The sequence below is a fragment of the Sciurus carolinensis genome, chromosome 3 (genome assembly GCF_902686445.1).
Source record: "Sciurus carolinensis chromosome 3, mSciCar1.2, whole genome shotgun sequence".
Classification (NCBI taxonomy): domain Eukaryota; kingdom Metazoa; phylum Chordata; class Mammalia; order Rodentia; family Sciuridae; genus Sciurus; species Sciurus carolinensis.
The window spans coordinates 148,136,605-148,158,716 of record NC_062215.1 but is presented as its reverse complement, the minus strand read 5'-3'; the positions used below and the strand labels follow the sequence as shown (position 1 = coordinate 148,158,716).

Genomic DNA, 22,112 nt, shown 5'->3' with positions numbered 1-22,112 from the left:
TTTCATTTTTTTAATGTTTTCATTTTTTTCAATGTGCATTTTAACTGAATCTCCAGAGGTTCTCTTACACATCAAAGTATGGAAAGTAATAAAATATATGCATAACCAGTTCCTTAAATAAGTACATTTCAGAGAAAATTAAGAGTTCAGGAAATCTGACCAAAAAATAAATAAATAAATAAAGAGGATGTGTTTTGGATTTTTAGCTATTTAGAAATGCTAACAGGCCAATAAAAAATTTTTTAGCAATAATGTCATCCTTTAAAAAAAAAACTTTTAGCAATAAGAATGTCCAACCATAAACACATTCTTTGATCCATTAACCATTTCTGGAACTCTATCCAAAGAAAATTAGCCATAACCTCCAACTCAATGAGATACTTAACCACCATCATCAAGGTGAAATCACATCATTCTTTGTGTGTGCTCAGAAGAAAAAAGTTTAAGAGTTACTGAACCCAGGCTTGTTTTTGTTTGTTTGTTTTTAGCCCAGGATATTTAACCCAGGAGTGCTTACTACTGAGCTACATTCACAGGCCCTTTTTTTTTTTTTAATTTATTTTTATTGTAAACAAATGGGATACCCGTTGTTTCTGTTTGTACATGGAGTAACAGCATACCATTTGTGTAATCAAACATTTACATAGAGTAATGATGTTTGATTCATTCTGTTATTTCTTCCTCCCCCCCACCCTTCCCACCCCTCTTTTCCCTCTATACAGTCCCTCCTTCCTCCATTCTTGCCCCCCTCCCACCCCCCATTATGTGTCATCATCCGCTTATCAGTGAGATCGTTCGTCTTTTGGATTTTTGAGATTGGCTTATCTCACTTAGCATGATTTTCTCCAATTTCATCCATTTGCCTGCAAATGCCATAATTTTATTCTTTATAGGTGAGTAATATTCCATTGTATATAGATACCACAGTTTCTTTATCCATTCATCAATTGAAGGACATCTAGGTTGGTTCCACAATCTGGCTATGGTGAATTGAGCAGCAATGAACATTGATGTGGCTGTATCTCTGTAGTATGCTGATTTTAAGTCCTTTGGGTATAGGCCGAGGACTGAGATAGCTGGGTCAAATGGTGGGTCCATTCCAAGTTTTCTGAGGAATCTCCACACTGCTTTCCAGACTGGCTGCACTAATTTGCAGCCCCACCAGCAATGTATGAGTGTACCTTTTTCCCCACATCCTCTCCAACACCTATTGTTGCTTGTATTCTTGATAATCGCCATTCTAATTGCATTCCCAGGCCTTTTTGAGACAGGGTCTAAGTTGTTTAGGGCCTCACTGAGTTGCTGAGGCTGACCTCAAACTTGGAATCCTCCTGCTTGCTGAGTTGCGGGGATTTTAGGCGTGCAGCACTGTGTCTGGCTCCAGGCTTTCTTCTTCATCTGTGGCTACATGGCTATACCTTCCTGCCTTTTTAATTTTTTTGGAGGAGCAGTTAGTGGGGATAAAACCAGGGACAATTTATCACATACCTAGTGCTTGCTTATTTATATATGTATACACACATACATACATACACACACACACAGGATTAAACCCAGGGGCACTTAACAACTGAGCCACATCCTCAGCCCTTTTTAATATTTTATTTAGGGACAGGGTCTTGCTGAGTTACTGAGGCTGGCTTTGAACTTGCAATCCTCCTGCCTCCGCCTTCTGAGCCACTGGTATTACAGGTGTGTGCCACTGTGCCTGACTCCCCATGTCTTTTTTTGAGACAGGGTCTCTTAAGGCACTTAGAGCCTCAGAGTTGCTGAGGCTAGCCTTGAACTTGTAATCTTTCTGTCTCAGCTTCCTGAGCCAGTGTCTTCTGCTTTCTAAGTTAATTAATAATGAGTTAATTACTTGGGCTTTTCCAGTATATTGTGCCACTTCTCTCCCAAGTGCATTTGTTCAAGCTGTCCCTCCTGACTCAATTCTACTACCCCCAGAAAATCTTCCCTACACCTTGTGCCTATCTTGAACATAGTTACTTAAAACAGCTTATCATAATTACCATCCAAATTTCTGATCTATGCTACCCCCACATGTTTTAGGCCCAGCACCTAGAAGGCAAATGAGTGATTGGACCAAGTACCATTAGATAGTCCCTCAAAGGATGTCTACCAGCTCATTCTTTCCTTTTCGACAGTGTTGATCATCCCTTTGAAGCTTTCTCCTTGGTTTTGACACTACTCATTCTTTCCCCATCATCCTTTCTTGGCTCCTCCCTCATTTATAATTGGGGTACTTCACAACTCAGGCCTACTCATTTCTTCAGTGAATCAATGTTACAGGAGGTCCACTGAATAATTACTGTTAGGATCCTAAGTGCTCCGAGAGATAATTAGTTAGAAAAAGTAACATACAGGGTTGGGGATATAGCTCAGTTGGTAGAGTGCTTCCCATACTTAAGCACAAGGCCCTGGGTTCAAATCCCCAGCACCAAAAAAAAAAAAAAAAAGTAACATGAAAGAAATGTAAAATCCAATATTGTGGACAGTACTTTAAAAAATTTGCTTTTATCATTATCAAAGCAACATGCTCACTCAGAAGAGAAATTGTAAATACTTTTTAACATACTATCCAAAGAAAAATCACAGCAAAAATGGATTTCTTCCAGGCTTCTTATATCAATTTCATTGTAAATGTGTTTAAGAAGTGATTAAGCACAGAAGCTCTGGTGCAAACTGCCTGTATTAACTCCATCATTTCCTAGCTAAGCAGCCTTGGGAAAATTACTTAACCTGTTTTAGTTTCCTCAACTTTAAAATGAGTATAATACCTATATGCTTCTTTATAAGAATTGAAAGTTAATGTAGACACAAAGGACTCAGCAGAGCACCTGCCACAAAATCAACAAAATCAATACTGTATAATCACTAATATTATTTTAAAAGACAAGCATTATTGTGTACTACTAATAAAATTACACATAAATCACCTAAAAAGCAGTAAATTCAACTATGGAAAATGTTCATAATTTAAAAAAAAAAAAAAAAAGAGTAACAAATCCTGATTCTGAAATTCATTTGGGAGATCTATGTGGATCTAGGAACAGGGACATATAAATAAGCCTTATCACCAAAGTGGCTGCTTCCTAGAGATAAATGTTCAAACCCGTTTTTAAAGCACATGTATATATTTTTTCAAAAGCATAAACAGTGGTTTATTTAAGAAAGTAGATACATATTTTTTGTTTCAACATTTTCTTTTTATTTGGAAAATATTTTCATATTTCTTTATGCCTTTCCTCTCCTATTTGCACAAGCTGCGCCGTAACCTTGAGCCGCAGTAGCTCTAGGCAAGCTGCGCCAGCGCTTCATGTCCGCCTCTGCAGAGCTTGTCCTTGCAGCAGTACATGACCAGGAGACACATTTAAGGAAGAGTAGGGGCAATGTGATGTCTCTGGAGTGCAGCAAGGAATACACACTCGAGGAAGAATGAGGACTCTCACCAGAGGGAGAGACAGCAACCCATTGGTGTGGGGATGGTGATATTTACAAAAATCTTTAAAGTACATTTTTAATGCAAAGGCAGAGATGTCTAAAGTGGCATATCCCATCTAGAGTTTACAAGACAATTATTTGAGCTACTTCCCAAGAATGTTAAGTAAACATAATTTAGTAAATTTTTTCTAGAGTTTATAATGAAGATTTGTTCTTTAATATGTTATATATATTTCATTTTTTACCTTACAAGCTATAAAACATTTGGTGAGCCAGATTAACAAACCGAAGATGATAACACATTCTAAGACTCTCCTCTGGAAGGATCCCAACACCATTAACTCATTACACATTTGAGTTTTGATCCAAATGATTTTTAGATTGTGTCATCCTTATGTTCCTGTACATGTTAAACAACATGAAGAGGGTCCCTGTCTATCTCTGACAAGATAATATCAATCTTATTCTCCAAGTGAGCACGCAGCATATCTTGAAGTTCAGAAAGAAAGCCTCGTTCAGTGTTGCTGTGTTCACAAAGGATGACATTTATTCCTTGGGAGGTAGCATCCAAAACATCATGATGGGACATTTCGCCTACCGAAAAGGAAAAACCAAATACTTAAATATTAGACAAGAAATTCTGTATGAAGTAAATGTAATACACATAACTACATATAGATCTAGAACATTGCGTACAGTTTTCTTACATGGCCCTCAGTGTGAAAAGAGAGGCCATCCCATTGAAAGTTCTCTTTCTTTCTCTGAGAAGACCCCAGGCAAGGCAGTCAGATTTGTATCACTGTAATGAAATACATGACATAGCCTATTTATGAATAGGTTTATTTAGTTTTGGAGATTCAGGATGAAATGGTTTAGTGTAGCCTCTATGGTGAGGGCCATTCCTTGGATGCATCATCTGGTGTGGATGGTAATGGCAGGAGCTTATGTGGGATTGAACAAATGGTTATACCTCCAACCTGGAGCAGAGAGGTCAGCAGGCACCAGGCTTGCTCCTTTTACGACAATCCTCTCAAAAGAACTCAAGGGATCACACAAGAACTACCTTCTAAGGCCACATATCCAATGATCTAAAGACCTCCCATTAGGCACCACCTCCCAAAGGTTTCTTCCCCTCCCAACGGTACCACTCTCAGGACCAAGTGCCTAATACATGAACCTTTGGGAGGACACAAACCATATCTAAATCATAGCAGCAATCTCTAATTTAGTATATTTAGAACCATATCTGTAAAAATATTAAAATGAAAGTACATTAAAATGTTTTCACAATAGAATAAGTGACCACTGCTAAGTAAAACAGCACTTTCAGGAAGTCCCCTTCTTATGTAAGCAAAAACAAACACCTCAGGGGAAAATCACAGATATACTTCCCAGAAGACCCTCTTATGATTTATGAGCACCAATATTTTCATAATCAACCTTAGTCTACTGATAAGGATGAAACAATTTCAAGACATTTCTAGACTAAAAAAAAAGGGTATAGTATCCTTTATATAAAACACTGGGTTGGGTGTGGTGGAGCACACCTGTTAATCCCAGTGGCTCAGAAAACTGAGGCAGGAGGTTCAAAGACAGCCTCAGTAACTTAGAAAGGCACTAAGCAACTCAGTGAGACCCTGTCTCTAAATAAAATATAAAAAAGGGCTGGGGATGTGGCTCAGTGGTTAAGTGCCCTGAGTTCAATCCCCAGTACCAAAAAAATAACACACACACACACACAATCCTTGAGTCCAGAAGTGTTTTAGATTTGGGATTGTTCTTTTCTAATGTGGGAATATTTATATAAACATATAAAACATCTTAGGGATGGAACCCAAGACTAAACAGGAAATTCATTTATGTTTCATATGCCTTATGTACATGGCAGGAAAGTAATTCTATATAATATTTTGGTACAACTGTGTTTTGACTATGACCTGTTACATGAGGTCAGGTGTGGAATTTTCCATGTATGGCGGCATCATGTCAGTGGTGCTCAAAAAGTTTTGTATTTTGGGGCACTTTGGATTTCTAAAAATTAGGGATATTCAACATGTATTTTTCTTTGACTAATGCAAAATTCCTAGAAGTTCTGATGTTATGGGTAGAAAATCTTATCTTTTATAAAATTATCTGGGCGATCAACTCAAATTAAATGTTTTAATGGCCTATTAAAAATCACTTTGTGATTTTTTTTTGGGGGGGGGTGGGGGAAGTACTAGGGGTTGAATGCAGGGGTGCCCTGCATCCTCAGTCCTTTTTATTTTAAGACATGGCCTTCATAAGTTCTGAGGCTAGCCTTTAACTTGCTGTGATCCTTGGAAGCCTCAGGCTTCCAAGTAGCTATGATTATAGGCATGTGCCACCTCTCCAGGGTATTTGTGAGCAAACGATGACTTTGAATTTGATAACAAAAATACATTGTACACAATTTGGGTCATTTATAAAAACCTAATTTTGACCTATATTTACAGATATAAAGAAATGTGAAATTAAGATAGTGTTTTAAGGGGGGAAAAATGAATTGTTTTATTTTCAGTAATTTTCAATTCTCAAACAATTTGTATCATTTCACTATTAGAAGTAGTTTGTATTCAAGCACCTTTTCAAAAATCTTACTCTCTAAGAGTGAAAATAAAGTTAAAAGTAGAAAAAGACACTAAAGTGGCCAGTTAGAAGTCAAGTTTTAGGGAAGACAGCCTGGCTGCCCAGAATATCATAAACTTACAGGCTAGAGAGAGCCCAAAAGTGGAGAAATCAGCAAGGACCCTGCATTAAGAGTAGAGGCCAAAGGAAAGAAAAGCCTGGTGCAGATGGCACAGTGGAAGGAATAAGTAAAAGGAGAGCAAAAGAGACAAATGAAAAAGAATTTGGTGTGCAAGGAGACAGCTCCTATTTGCTGATCCTTACAGTATTTTACCCAGACCTAACACAATGCTATGAGGACAAAGCTGAGGAACTATTCCAGTCTAGGAACACAGATCAGGAAAAAAAAAAAAAAAGTGCTGTTAGGCAAGATGGCGCTCACATGCCTGTAATCCCAGCCGCTCAGGAGGCTGAGACAGAAGGATCACAAGTTCAAAGCCAGCCTCAGTAACTTACTGAGACCCTGTCTCAAAATAAATAAAAAGGACTGACGATGTGGCTCAGTGGTAATTCAATCCCTGATCCCCCTCACTCCCCTCAAAAAAGAAAAAAGAAATGCTATAAATTTTGACCAACCAACAAAATTTCAGTATGACTGCATATCAAATACGTGTTTTAATTAAATTCTGAAAATTCAAAAACATTCTACAGTTATAAAAAAATTCTTTGTTCTTGGATTATTTACTAAAAGGTAAAGTGGCATCACATCTATGATTTATTGCAAAATGGTTCCAAGGGAAATACACAAGTATACATGTGTATATACATTTTATTATATATATTGTAACATATATATACTTATACAGGGTGAGCATCACTAATTTGAAAATCTGAAACTTTCACAGTGATGCCAACAAGATGCCACAAGTAGATGATTCCACACCCGACCTCAAATAATGGTCACAATCAATATGTAAACATACTAAGAATAATGTATAAAATTACCTTCAGACCATGTGGATAAAGTGTATATGAAACGTGAATGAATTTTGTGATCCATCGCCAAGATATCTCATTAAGTATATGCAAATTTCCAAAACTCCAAAAAATTCCAAAAATCTAAAACACTTGTCTCAAGCAGTTTAGATGAGGGATACTTACCCTGTATATACATATCTGCACACGCGAATATAGTATGTACATAATTTATACATAAAATCAGGGCTGGAGTTGTGACTCAGTGGTAGAGTGCTTGCTTGGCATGTATAAGGCCTTGAGTTCAACACTCAGCACCACATATAAATAAATAAAATAAAAGATCCATTGACAACTAAAAAAATATTTAAAAAAACCTTTAAGAATGTAAAAATGTGACAAAATGCAACCATTAGTAATCTAGGTGGAGGGCATATAGGAGTTTATTACACTACTTTGTAACTTTTCTATGGGTCTGAAATGCCTTCAAGTAAAAAGTTAAAATTAATTTTTAAAATAGCCACATGTCATACTATAAGGTACTCAAACTGCCTATATATTGAAAGTTTATTTCAATCTGGCACAAATAGGAAGGCTCAAGAAATCTTATGCTTTTAGAAGAATAGAAAACAGGGAATGGTCAAATACATTTTCAATTTATTGTCTCAGAGCAATTATATCAGCCTTGCTCAAATGCTGCACTTCTCTACTTCTAGATGCCATGATACTTGGAATGCAGCAGCCTTCATGGAACAGTGCACTAGGTAATAGGGCATAGGTGCAGGGGCAGGACAGGCATAGAAGGAGCCAAGAGAATGGCGAGGGTGAAGACCTTAGAGTCTGGACCCAGAAGTAGGAAAAGCACTTCTTTGACTTACTTTGTCCTAAATTCAAGAAGGAGCCAAGGTGGAAATACAGTGTACACAGCGGGGTTTCTAAATACCTCCAAATTCTTTGAAGGAATAGTTGGCTAAGGTTGGTCATATTCCTGAGTAGTAACTAGGTCAAAAAATTCTTTCAAAAGAAAGTGTCTGAGCTGCAGGCAGAGGCGGCACGATGGTACCAGATCCCTGGTTCTCCACACATGATTCCACCAGCCAAATTGCCCAAGAAATTGCTGAGAAAATTCAACAACGAAATCAGTATGAAAGAAGAGGTGAAAAGAAATCCAAGCATACGGTGACAATCAGAACTTTGTTGCAGAATCTGAAGGACAAGATTGCCCTTTTGAAGGATTTATTGCTCAGAGCTGTGTCAACACATCAGATAACACAATCAAGGGGATCGAAGACAGAACCTACTGGATGATCTTGTAGCACGTGAGAGACTACTTCTGGCATCCTTTAAGAATGAGGGTGCAGGGGCTAGGGAGATAGCTCAGTTGGTAAAGTGCTTGCCTTGCAAGCACAGGGCCCTGGATTCGATCCCCAGCACCCCCCAAATACATAAATTGAAAATGTATTTGACCATTCCCTGTTTTCTATTCTTCTAAAAGCATAAGATTTCTTGAGGGTGCAGAGCCAGACCTTATCAGGTCCAGCCTGATGAGTGAAGAGTCTAAGCGAGGAGCACCCAACTCTTGGCTCTTTGAGGAGCCAGAGGAGACCAGAGGCCTGGGTTTTGATGAAATCCGGCAACAACAGCAGAAAATCATCCAAGAACAGGATGCAGGCCTTGATGCCCTTTCCTCTATCATAAGATGCCAAAAACAAATGGGACAGGAAATTGGGAATGAACTGGATGAACAAAATGAGATAACTGATGACCTTGCTAACCTTGTGGAGAACACAGATGAAAAATTTCGCACTGAAGTCAGGTATGTGAACCTGCTGGACAGAAAATCAACCCTCATGCGGGATAATAATGGTGATTTTATTGCTGCTTGTGGCCTTTGTGGTTGTTGCAGTCTGGCCAACCAACTGATAGCAATAAAGGGACCACCTGCTGTGACTCCAGTCAATGATGGAATAAAAGTCCCGCACACTTTTGGTATGCAAAACCTCTCAATAAACTCCCCCACAGCTCCGAAGGAAAAAAAAAAAATTCTTTCAATAAAAATTAACCAGTATCTTTTAGGTTGTATTTCAAGGACAGAAGCCTAGAAACCAGACAAATAATCATGTACTATCCAACTGGAATGCATATTAAAGGTTAAGGACAAAGGATTAGGGATCCAAGAGGGGCAGGAGCAAGACAATGTCAGCACAAGCTTCACACAGGAGGTCTCTGGGTTTATCATCACAAGGACAAAGAAAGAGACAAGGAAAAGGTATTCTATGCAAAGAAAAGAGTATAAGGGCTATATGGAAGAGGATACAATGTTTAGCCTTCACTAGGACATAAGAAAATCACCAAATGCCTTTGAACCTGATAATAACACTATAAATATGTCCTTTCAAGTTAATTTTGAGCTGGGCATGGTAATGCACTCCTGTAATCACAGAAGATCAGGAGGCTGAGGCAGGAGGATTGCAAATCCAAAGCCAGTCTCAGCAACTTAGAGAGGCCCTAAGCGAGACCCTGTCTCAAAAAAAAAAAGAGCTGGGGACGTGGTTCAGTGATTAAGCACCTCTGGGTTCAATCCCTGTTACCAAAAAACAAAAACAAAACCATAAAAAAACAAAATATGGGGGAGCATAGGATGATAAGATTAGAGGCTTGATGCAGTGATGTAGAGATGATTGACTACAGATAAGTGAAAAGGTTCTGGAAAGATTTTGGAGATTGAACTGATAGGAACTGATGACTAGCTATGGGACTGAGTAAGAGTAAAACCATTTTTATTTTTAGTCCTAGCTACTTGGGAGGTTGAGACAGGAGGATAAACAGAGTCTAGGAGTTCAAGGCCAGACTGAGCAGCACAGAGAGACCTATCCCCCAAAAACACAACAAAATTTTTTAAAAAAGGAGGAACCATTGTCAAGGTGACAAAGTGAGGGCTGGGGATATAGCTCAGTTGGTAGAGTGCTTGCCTGTAAGCACAAGGCCCTGGGTTCAATCTCCAGCACCGCAAAAAAAAAAAAAAAAAAAAAAAAAAAAAAAGTGACAAAGTGTTCTATTAACTGACATGAAATCTGAAAGAAACTAGGTTAAGAAAATATATTACAAATTGCTCAACATCAATTTTTGAGATAATCTAATAATAAACTGTTAAATTATTTCTTTCCTACACCAAGAATACAGTGTGCCCCTAAATCTGGTATAGTTGGCTGCACAGTTCAAATTCAAAAAATATTTATTAGACATCTGTATGTGAGGTGCTGTCCTAAAATCTGCTATTTCTGAATTTGTAAAAAATAAAACAAGGGCTGGGGAGATAGCTCAGTTGGTAGAGTAACTGCCTTGCAAGCACAAGGCCCTGGGTTCAATCCCCAGCACTGCAAAAAAAAATAATAATAATTAAAAATAAATAAATAAAACAAGATTGAGAAACAGGGCCAAAGGTTGTCCTACCTGTGAGGTAAAGGTCAGCCTCCACTCCCTGCAGAACGCTGCTCCCAGAGCCAGCACACAGGGCCACGACTTTGATTTGGGACTCTTAAAGAAAACAAAGGAAACAGTAAAGAGAGATCAATATTTTATGAAACCCTTTCAGTTTAAAATTATAACTTATGCCTCGATTACCAAATGTAATGCAGATCCTTGCTGTCACCATCAGTATATGAATTATGCCTACTGAATTAAAAACATTTTTAATATAGGCAAACTAATCCTCAGTGAACCCAAATCAGGGATATCATTCCTTTGGATGTGGTTGCACAAGCCTACAGAGCTCTGAACAGTACTAATGGTGCAGCTCTAGGCTTTACTACAATGCTGCCAGGTCAAGTAACTTCACCTGGGTCTTCAGACAACAGTCAGGAGGATGGCAGCACGAACTCTCCTCTCAGGAAAGAAAGATGAGAAACTAAAGGGGTCAGTTGGAGAGAGGAATGAGTGGATTTGGAACACATGTTTAATATAGTATTTAACTTCAAAGAGCACCTTCTGAAAAGTGAAATGAAAGACATTTCCAAGCCAAAATCCACTTAGGTTCCTATTAGTAGTCACTCCAGGTTAACAAATGTGTCAAAGTGGGGCTGTGGGGTTGGACTGAAGCCTTATCCCGTATGTCATTCATTTTCTTTGGAACTAATTTTCAGAAGTCATTTGATTTAACTGTACCTTTCAGGTAAGTTACTTATCTCTCTGACCCTTTATTTTTCACCTATAAAATGGTAGTAATAATACCTACCACATAGCCAACAACACTAGCATTTACTGTAAAATGTGTGAGTCACTGTGCCATGTCACATGGATTTCACTAAACCACAAGTTGTCTTATTATTAATGCAGGTTTTTTTGGCTACATCCCCAGCCCATTAACACAGTTTTTATAGATGAGGCAACCAGGGTACTTGTCAGAGTCACAAAGCAAATAGGAGAAATTGGAACCCAGGGTGGCTGACATCAAGATCCACACTTATAACCACTGTGAGCCCATTTTTGCAGTGGGAGCTCACACACTTAGAACAGACACTCATTATAGTGCTATCCTCACTGATGCTATCCAACAAATGTCTCTTCATTCTTTTTGTTCCCAAAAGTACTGGGAAAAGAAGAAGAGAAGGCATTAGCTACAGAATCAGTAACTGCACTGTGCAAGATCAGTTACTAGCCCCTTACTTTAAAATATCACCCATCTTGCAAAGGGCAAAACTTACATACACTGTCATTGTGAACAGTCATGAGTCCAGCTCTCATCCTGGCATGTGGTAGGACTGCACTTTATGTCCTCTCTGGGTTTTATTGGGTAAGGTGACTAATACTGGAAAATGGACTGAGCAAATCTAACACATATAATTTCCAACCTAACATTCTTAATTGATGACTTAACACCCTTCTCTTTCTTTCTCTCTCTTTCCAACAGTAACTGGTTTATAAAGAGCAGACTTCCCCTGTTGACTTGGGATGAACACAGTATGACTAAGAAATCTCACTGTTTAAGCCAGTGAGATGTATTCCACAGTGTAACCTAGCCCACACTGATCAACAAAGTAAGCCAATCATTTCCCATAAGCTGTTAACCTGTTCTTTATCACTTAATCTAAAAAATTCAAAGTTTTAACCTTTGTTCATGGACACCAGTGGTATACTGAATAAATGAAGGAGACATATTTACCTAAAGTACTCCCTACACCAAGAGCTAAGCGAAGATGAGACAGCTTTAGATGTCTTTTAATACGCTCAATAATGGTTGCCAGGGAGACAGATTCATCCAGTGTGCATAACCGCCCCATTCCAGTATGTAGAAGCAAAGGCTGAAGAGAAACACAAATTAGAAACACTGTCCATCAATCCAGGCATAATGGCTCACACCTATAATTGCAACAACTTGAAAGGCTGAGGCAGGCGGATCACAAGTTTGAGGCCAGCCTCAGCATCATAGAGACTTTGTCTCAAAATTAAAAAAAAAAAAAAAAAAAAAAAGACTATCCATCCATCAGTCCTAAAAAATAAACTTACAGAACAAATAGTAAATACTGAAATCAATAAAATATGCATTTTATGAGCTTACTATAGCACACTCTAGGATAAAATCAGGGGAGGCAAACAATCTTGACTATTAGGAGCTGACAGCCTCCCAAGAGGGCATATGTTTAATTAAATAATCATTAACAAAAGTGGTTAAGTACAAGGTAGGTGCTATTATTAGGGAACCACAAAAGAATGACAACTTAATTGAGCTGGGTCTGGGGGTAGAATTGTAATTAAAGAAGGTCTAACATAGACTTGTGTCTTACAGAAAAACCAGAAAGGAGTTTGAAATGGGTGTGACGTCAAGTGCAGTGTGGTAGCAGAGGAGTAGGATGAGATGTGCAGGGGCATTCTAAACTGAGAGAACACATACAAAGGTATCAGAGGTGTGAGCACACTGTGAAGGCAAAACCAAAAGCAGAAAGTATGGCTGACATGCACAACAGGTGCTGGGGAAGGAGAGGAGGCTGGAGCAGTAAGGCTTTCCTGTATTGTGCTAAATGTAAGCCTTCTCTGGCCACAGCAGGTGACCAGTGAGGAGACTACTAGTATCCCAAGGGAGGCAGATGAGAGTTCAGCTGCAGAAGCTCTCAGCTGGTAGAGCTTGCAGAGAAGAGAAACATTTTATAAATATGGGGACAGAATCTTCAGAGCTTGGATTTATAGGACCAAGGGAGAAGTTGTGGAAACTTGATGACTGAGGATACTGGGGGAAAAAAAAAAAAAGGATATAAGGGGGTGAGACAGAGATAAGGTCAATATTTTCATATAGTAGAGTCTGACATCAGGTGCATGCCTTAATCCCAACAACTTGGGAGGCTGCCGCAGGAGGACCACAATTTGAAGGCTAGTCTGGGCAACTTACTGAGACCTTGTCTCAAAATATAATTTAAAAAGGGTTGGGTAAGTTATGGAACCAATCTAGGTGCCTGTCAACAGATAAATGGATAAAGAAAGTGTAATAAATATATACAAAGGAATTCCACTCGGTCATAAAGAATGAAATTATGGGGCTGGGGCTGTAGCTCAGGGGCGGTGCATTGTGCCTAGCATGTGAGGGGTACTGGGTTCAATCCTCAGCACCACATTAAAAAAAAAAATCAATAAAGAATAAAATTATATTATTTTCTAGTAAATGAGGACTGGGGATATAGCTTAGTTGGTAGAGTGCTTGCCTTGCATGCACAATCCCCCAGCACCAAAAAAAAAAAAAAAAAATTAATCTTAATTTAGTAAATGAATGGCACTTGAGAACATCATGCTATATGAAATAAATCATGCTCAGAAAATTTAGGGCCTGAATGTTTTCTCATTTGTGGAAGCTAGAGACAAATAAGGAGAAAAAAGGGGTGGGGGAACATGAAAATAAAAAGGTGAACAGTGGAGCACAAAAAGGGGATCACAGGGAAGGAAAGAAGGTTGGGTAAGAAGAGCAGCTGCAGAATGAAACTGACCAACTTATATGCATACATGAAAATATCTCACTGAACTCGCCTGTTGTGTGTATCTATAATGTACCAATTAAGTAAAAACAATAAACAAATAGACCAGTAGAGAAAGGGGATCAGCAGGAAGGAGGAGAGGGAAAGGGTAAGTATTGGAAACTGAAAATGAACAATGTTACATGCATTTATGTCAAAATGAATCCCACTATTATATAACTATAATACCCAAATATAAACATTTTTTAAAAAAAGAGAAAGAAGAAAAGACTGGGGATGTAACTCAGTGGTACAGCACTTCCACAGGCCCTGGATTCAATCCAAAGTAACACACACACACACGCAAAATTGTATATATTAGATCTGAAATACTTCTGAGAATCCAGGTGTGGTGACACATGCCTGTAATCCCAGCAGCTCCAAGGGCTGAGGCAAGGGGACCGCAGGTTCAAGTCCAGACTCAGCAATTTAGCAAGGCCCTAAGCAACTTAGCAAGACTCTGTCTCACAATAAAAAATAAAAGAGGTTAGGGGATGTGGCTCAATGACTAAGAGCCCCTGGGTTCAATTCCCAGTACCAAAAAAAGAAAGAAAAATACTTGTGAGATCTATAAATGGGAAATGTCCAGAAAGTAGTTGTAAATATGGTTTTTGTTTTTGTTTTTCACCTTAAGAGAGTATTCTGAGACAGGTGCAGTGGCGCATGCTTGTGATCCCAGCAGCTTGGAAGGCTGAGGCAGGAGGATCATAAGTTCAAAGCCAGCCTCAGTAACTTAGCAAGGCCCCAAGCAACTCAGCAAGACCCTGTCTTTAAATAAAACATAAAAAAGGGCTGGGGATATAGTTCAGTGATTAAGCACCCCTGGGTTCAATCCCTGGTACCATTTAAAAAAAAAAGAAAAAGAAAAGAAAAAGAGGGCTGGGGATATGGCTCAGTTGGTAGAGTACTTGTCTTGCAAGCACAAGGCCCTGGGTTCAATTCCTAGTACCTCAGAAAAAGAAAAGAAAAAGAAAACATTCTGAGCTAGAAAGTAAAAACAGGGGAATTAACATTATATGCATTATGCACCAAATTAACAGAGTGAATGAAATGGTCTAAAAAGAAGGTAATACAAAGACACAAAACCTAGAGTGCTCTAAGTCTGTGCCCTGGAGGAAATACCAAAATTTTCCTAATCTTGGAGTATCTCCCTTTCTCAATATTAAGTCCTTATCACAACTTTGCCCTCCCCCTCTCCCCCTCCTTCTCCTCCTCCTTCTCCTCCTTTTGTGTGAATGTGATGTTAGAGATGAAACTCAGGGCCTCACACACACTAGGCAAGCACTGTACCACTAAGCTATACCCCCAGCTCCTGCCTTTGTACTTATTTAAGTAATAACTGGACTGCTGATCCAACAGTATAAAAATAAATTTGTTCAACAAAAATATAGAAAAACGAAACTCATCAAATGGTACACATTAAATATGAGTAGTTCTTTATCGATTTTTCCTCAATAAAGCTGTTAACAAATGCACAGTAATGTAAGACCAAACATAAAATATTTTAAAATATTTTTTAAATGTTGATGGACCTTTATTTTATTCATTTATTTACGTACAGTGTTGAGAACCCAACCCAGTGATTCACAGATGCTAGGCAAGCACTCTACCACTGAGCCACAACCCCAATCCCATAAAACATTTTTATTACCTTCTCCAATGACAGAATTTCAGTCTTTTGATAAAGTTGTCCGTTCTGGGACAGAAAAGCCACCACCTGCATCAAAGTCTTCTGAGTACAATTCAGACTGATACATGTTTGTTCTTCATTATCAATCCTAGAAAAAAAAATCACTAGTTGGTTTGGGATAGAAAAAAATCAAAATATATTTTTAAAACTCCACAGTTGATAAATTAGCTGATAGAGTACATTTATATGAAACTAAGACTTTCATCAACAGAACTCATTCCATCTTAAACCAATCCATGTTCTAAAATAATGTTTCTGAGATAGTAGTATGCATCAGAATCACCTGGAAGAATAATTACGACAGAGTGCTGGGCCCTACTCTAAGTTTCTGATTCAGTTAGATCTAGGTGAAATGCTGTGAATTTATCTTTCTAACAAAATGTTGTGAGAGTTCAGGAGGTGGGGCCTTATTGAAGGAAGTGGGCCACTGAAAGCATGGCCTTAAAGAGTACATTTTGTCTCTGACCCCTATCTCTCTCTCTCACTCTCTGCTTCTTTGCAGTCAGGAGGGGAGCAACCCACTAACAATGATACAGGGGGCACCTGTATCGCTGCTGAGAAGTAATGCCCTAGAGCCTCCCCACCCCCTGCAAAAAATGGCACCAAAAAGTTTTGATAATCACAGAATTCTAAAACTAAAGGACACCTTAAAATATAATCTGGGGGCTGGGGATGTGGCTCAGTGTTGAAGTGCTTGCCTAGCCCCATGGTTCAATCCTTAGCAAAGGGAAGGAAGGAAGGAAGGAAGGAAGGAAGGGAGGGAGGGAGGGAGGGAGGGAGGGAGGGAGGGAAGAAAACACAATCTGGAAGTATAGCTGTCAACATTGGAATCAACTGTGGTGCTTTGAAAAAAAGACAAACAATGGCTGGGCCCCTATCAAGTGATAAAACCTACATATGATCTGCAATGTGGAAAACTTGAACTAAAAAGTTCATCAGTAAAAAGAGGAACACTGGGGCTGGGATTGTGGCTCAGTGGTACAGCATTTGCCTGGCATGTGTGAGGCACTGGGTTCAATTCTCAGCACCACATATAAATAAATGAATAAAATAAAAATCTATCAACATGGAAAAAATATATAAAAAAAAAGAGGAACACTGGGCTGGGGATATAGCTCAGTTGGTAGAGTGCTTGTCTTGCATGCACACAAGCACCAGGCCCTGGGTTCGATCCCCAGTACCCCCTGAGGGTGGGGGGGGGACACTTAATGGTACTGCAGTATGTTGTAATAAGCAACAGTATACAGCAACTAAAAAGAATGGTATATACAAAAATGAAAAGATCTTTAAGACATGCTATTAAGAAAGGCAAAAGGAACATACTATCTTAATTAAGAAAACATAAGAAAACAATGTAAAATAAAACTGTACATTTCTTCATGTCCCTGTATCTGTTTGAAAAGATACCACTTCTCTGTAAACAAAGGAAAAGACAACTTGAATTAAAGATACTGGGATTGAGTAGAAGGAATAGGGGACTATTGTATTATTGGAATTTTTCATCCTTCATTTGTATACTTAACTTTCAATTTCAGTATTTACACAGTGTTTAAGTATGGCAGAGGACATCCACAGCTGAAATCTCTGCAAAGTCCCAGGAATAAATTTTCTTGAGATTCTTAAAAATTTTCTTGAGATTTCTCCAAAAATACTCCAAGATACTTCTGATGACTTCATAATAAGAAATCAACTTAAGCCAGGCACAGTGGACAAGCCTGTAATCCTCGGGAGGCTGAGGCAGGAGGATCACAAGTTCAAAGCCAGCCTCAGCAACTCAGTGAGGCCCTAAGCAACTTAGTGAGACGCTGTCTCTAAATAAAATACAAAAGGGTTGGGGATCTGGCTCAGTGTTTGAGTTCTGCTGGGTTGTTCAATCCCCAGAATACCCATCCCCCAAAAAATCCACCAAAACATTCATTAAAGGGATCATTTTTGGTGTAGCCTCATATAGAATTCAATTTTAATAAAAAGTCATATTTATCATTGTTATTAAAACAACTGCTCAGCCCTCCTTCTGTATACCTTGTTTGTTCTTGGTCTTTTTGGGGAGGGGTGGTGACGCTGAACCTTGCTAGCCAAGTGCTCTACCACTGAACTAAACCCCCATCTCCTGCCACCTTTTCTGGTACATCCATTGGTATTAGGATGAATTAGACTAAAAGAAAATCACCTCTCTCTGCCCTAAATAACTAAATGCTTGACCATATAAGAGGCACTTAAATGTATTTTTCCTTTAAAGTGTTTAGGGATTACTAATTTGCCAAGAACTGAGAAAAATAAGCCTTATATTAGTACTACATCATTAGGGTCTGTCAGCATTCTCTAAAGTAAAAAGAATTACCTTTAAACATTACCAGGAGGATTAGAATACCATATGTAAAATATATGACATGGTGCCTCCCATACGGAAAATATTCAATAAGTATTTCCATTTTAATTGTCTTGAAAAAATTCCATAGTCATCCTTGTCTGGAACCCACAGGGAAATGAGAAGTACACAGTTTGTAAACCAATGCCAGGAAAATATGATTTGTTTCAAACCTAAGTATCAGAATGTAATGATTTGGATCTAAAATCTCTTCCAAAGGCCCATTTGTTGAAGGAGTGGTCCCCAGTGGAACAGTGGAGACCTTTGGGAGGTGACTGGATCATGAGAGCTCTAACTTCATCAATGGAGTAATCCATTTGTGGATTCATAACTCAATGGGCTATCGGGAAGTGGTAAAAACATTAGGAGGTGGGTCTCTCTCTCTCTCTCTCTCTCTCTCTCTTCTCTCTCTCTCCCTCTCTCTCCCCCCCCCCCCCCCGGACTGAACCTTATGAAACCATAAACCAAAATTAAACTTTCTTTCTTAACATTGATTTCTCTTAGTTACATTGTCACAGCAACAGTTTTCTATTTCTAAGACATAGAATTGTGGACTTTGTAAGAAAGTACTTACCAACAAATACATGGAAACAAGAGAAAAATATATTGTACCTAACAGAAAAAGAAGTGACAGAAACATTTCCAATTCCTTTCACTGCAGACATGACTTTTTCCAGGTCTTGGGTGTGCTTAACACTGAATTCTATTCGGTGAGTTCCCTCTGTAGGGTAGCTGGGAGCTTTGGAAGGATGTATGGGATTGGAGGTACAAGCTCCTAGAGAAAAAATTGTGGAAAATTTAAGTTTTTATTGGTTTTTTAAGATTAAATAGTAAGAGAAATTATTATGGGCAAAATAAGTATTTTTTAAGGTTTGGGCTGGGATGTGGGTCAGTGATAAGAGCTTGCCTGACACGCACAAGGTCCTGAGTTCTACCGCATCACCACAGAAAATTATTTTTATGTTTTTGTAATACACACGCACATACCCCCTTTATGTGTACATTGCCAGCCCTATAGTCTAGGGATTTGGTAAGGACATACAAAATCAAATAATTAAATAATAACAAAAAAATAAAATAATTAAATAATAACAAAAAATAACAAAAAAAATTAATAATAAAAAAAAATAAAATAATAATAACAAATTAAATAATAACAACAACAAAAAAACATCAAACCAGGCACAGTGGTGCACACTTATAATCCTAGCTACAAGATATGCTGAGGCAAGAAGATTGCAACTGGGCAACTTGGCAAAGCAAGAACTACTTCAAAAAATAAAAAAGGCTGGGGATGTAGTTCTGGGGTAAAGCACCCTGGGTTCAATCTCCTATGCAAAAAAGAGAAAGAGAGAAACATTATTGAATTATTTTCCAGACTTTTAAATTTCAGAATAATCTGGACAAGAAAGACTGACTTACAGAATTTTTTTGAGATGATATACAGATTGTCTCCTGCTTGGTAAATCTACCCATGTAAAATGTACCCATTCTTGGCTGGGGAGACAGCTCAGCTGGTAGAGTGCTTGCCTCGCAAGCACAAGGCCCAGAGTTCGATCCCCAGTACCGCAAAAATAAATAAATAAATAAAATGTACCCATTCTTTTCAGGCTACAAATCTGTGGACTACATTAATAGAGATATTTCATTATAAAAGCTTCAGCCTAAAGTGATTTATCAAAAGTCTCTCAAAAAAAGCTTTATTAGAAAGCATTATCTTAAAATGACTAACAAAAATAAGGCTTACACACATATTCTGAATTTCCTCATTATACTGACATTATGAAACCCTGATGTCTACTTCACTAACACACCAGGCACATCCTGGACAGGCCTGAGCTTTGTTGTTGTTTTTTTTTGCGGTACTGGGGAATCGAACTCAGGGCCTTGTGCTTGCGAGGCAAGCACTCTACCAGCTGAGCTATCTCCCCAGCCCAGGCCTGAGCTTTCAATTCAACAAGCACTATTTGAATGCCTGGGTGCTAGTCATTGCATCACATGAGCAAGGAATCCTAACAATGAAGAGTTCTTAAGGTCTCCCTATTCATTAAAGATAACCATGTTTCATTTTTTCAAATGCAATTTAAAGGCCAGATTTCAGCAACATTATTTTAGATATATAAAAACAGAATAACGTCCCTTCAGTCCTAAAATAGCTAAAACTTTCCTGGAAAGACATTCTAAAATTTCTAAGTATTTGTGAGAAATATTAAATATGAAAGAACAAGAGGCTTCTCACCAAGCCCTTTGGCCAACCAGTTGTTGACTCCCTGGGGTGCAGCATCATAAGCTGTGTGAGGAGAATAGATGCCAACTCTATTCTCTAGAGCCCGGATCACCAGGCGTTCCTTCCAGCCTTTCCAGGTTACCCGCTTCAAGGGTCGGAAGATAGGTGGATGGTAGGAGAGGATGAGATCTGCCTTCTTCTGCAGAGCCTCCTCCATTACCTCTTCAGTCAAGTCATTGGTCAGGAAGAGAATGTTTACAGTATGTGGTGGACTTGGTTCCACCAGTAATCCAACATTGTCCCAACTCTCAGCAAATGACAGGGATGCAAAGTCATTCAAGGAGGAAAGAAGAACCTTCAAATCCATGAAGGAACGAGAAGAACTGCAGATACCAGACTGGACAAGCCGGACTGTTGCGGGGACCAAGCGTACACAAGATGACAACATACAGAAATCAGGTAAAACTGAGTGTCTGAAGTCAAAATATAGGAAAAGGTACTCGTGTACACTTTAGGTCTGGACCTGTGAGGCATCAAAGCACATGGGCAAAATATCTATCATTATACAGACCTGGTTTCAAGTAGTAGCTGTGCTCCTTTCCAACACACTGTAGCCTAAGTAAGTCACTAACCTCTGACAGTTTTTTCTCGTGTACAAAATGGAAACACAACCTACACTGCCGTCATCTGGACAAGTCAACAGATTAATATGCAGCCTAGCAAAACCTCACATAAAACACACTAAAGTTCATTTCTTCCTCTTCCAGGCTCCCCACACCTTGGCGGTTTTTTTTGTGTGTGTGTTTCTGTTTTTGGTACTGGAGATAATACCCAGGATGACTTTCCCACTGAGTTACATCCCCAGTCCCTTTTATTTTGGGATAGTGTATCACTAAGTTGCCCATGCTGGCTTTGAACTTGCTTTCCTGCCTCAGCCTCCCAATTTGCTGGGACCAAAAAATGTGTCCCACCAGGCCTGGCTCATACCTGTGTTCTTATTTTCCCCAAGCTTGCTTCAACCACCCTATCACATCTCCATTACTCTTAAGTATTACCCTCTCAAACTTTCTCCAACTTCCTAAAGCTATTCTTGACGTTTTCTTTTTCTCAGTGTTCTTCTCCAGCCTCCCTCCATCATAACATTGACATATGTTATAATTCTATTGGCTTCAGTATGCCAAAGCTGCTGGAGAATAAGAACTATCTTTAATAAATCTCAATTTCATCAGGCGCCAGCAATTCCAGCTTCTCCAGATGCTGAGGCAGGAGGATCACAGATCACAAGTTCAAATCCAGTCTGGGAAATTTAGAGACCTTGCCTCAAAACAAAACATTAAAAAGGCTTGGGATAAAGCTCAGAGGTAGAGTCCTACTGGGCTCAATCCCCAGTACCACAAAACGAACAAAATATAAAGCGGAGAATAATGCCCGTCTTAGAGTAAGCCCTGTTTGCTATTGTTAGTAACATTAGTAGGACTCTACAACCTGCAAAATGCTCCCTCTACGTCACTTCATCTACTTTTATTTCAATGTCAGCTCAGGCCCTTTCCAGTACAAGAGCCAGGTGGGGCAGCCAGTAAATTCTTGATTCAGGACCCTTGCCCCTCTCATATGGCAAAACAGTTTTCTCCCCTAATCTCCTTTCCTGCCCTTTCTCTGCAGCACTCCAAAACAATCACAACCAGCCCTAACCACGACGTGAGGCAAAGAGCACAACACTATTCTCGTGGGTTTTGAAATCGCCCACTACTCACCAGCCCCGGAAATTTCTTCGTGCGTCATTTCCGGTCCTGAGCTTATTTTCCTCCCCGCGGAGCCCGGCGG

At 39.0% G+C, this 22,112-nt stretch overlaps 1 protein-coding gene and 1 pseudogene across 2 annotated transcripts; one reads left to right on the top strand and one right to left on the bottom strand.

The window, feature by feature from the left end:
• Positions 1-2,479: 2,479 nt before the first annotated feature.
• Positions 2,480-22,073, bottom strand: Nif3l1 (NGG1 interacting factor 3 like 1). Of its 2 annotated transcripts, XM_047546630.1 has the most exons (7): positions 22,043-22,073; positions 20,301-20,811; positions 18,674-18,836; positions 15,655-15,781; positions 12,167-12,305; positions 10,459-10,542; positions 2,480-4,038 (listed from the first exon to the last, which is right to left on the bottom strand). In XM_047546630.1, the coding sequence occupies exons 2-7, from the start codon at positions 20,734-20,736 to the stop codon at positions 3,854-3,856; spliced, it is 1,134 nt and encodes a 377-aa protein (XP_047402586.1). In that variant the 5' UTR covers positions 20,737-20,811; positions 22,043-22,073; the 3' UTR covers positions 2,480-3,853. The 2 variants fall into 2 exon arrangements, with proteins under 2 accessions (XP_047402586.1, XP_047402587.1); XM_047546631.1 differs by lacking the exons at positions 12,167-12,305; positions 22,043-22,073 and having other exon boundaries at positions 3,844-4,038; positions 20,301-21,158.
• Positions 8,062-9,464, top strand: LOC124980749 (syntaxin-8-like; annotated as a pseudogene).
• Positions 22,074-22,112: the final 39 nt, after the last annotated feature.

Bases quoted from the DNA above. Each gene is read 5' to 3' on its own strand.
- Nif3l1 (XM_047546630.1), bottom strand. From the start codon at position 20,736: ATGTTGTCATCTTGTGTACGCTTGGTCCCCGCAACAGTCCGGCTTGTC. The intron at 15,782-18,673 runs GTACAATATATT...TTTTTTTTCTAG, and splicing joins GTCACTTCTTTTTCTGTTAG to GATTGATAATGAAGAACAAA. The intron at 4,039-10,458 runs GTAGGACAACCT...CCTTTTCGGTAG, and splicing joins GGCTGACCTTTACCTCACAG to GCGAAATGTCCCATCATGAT.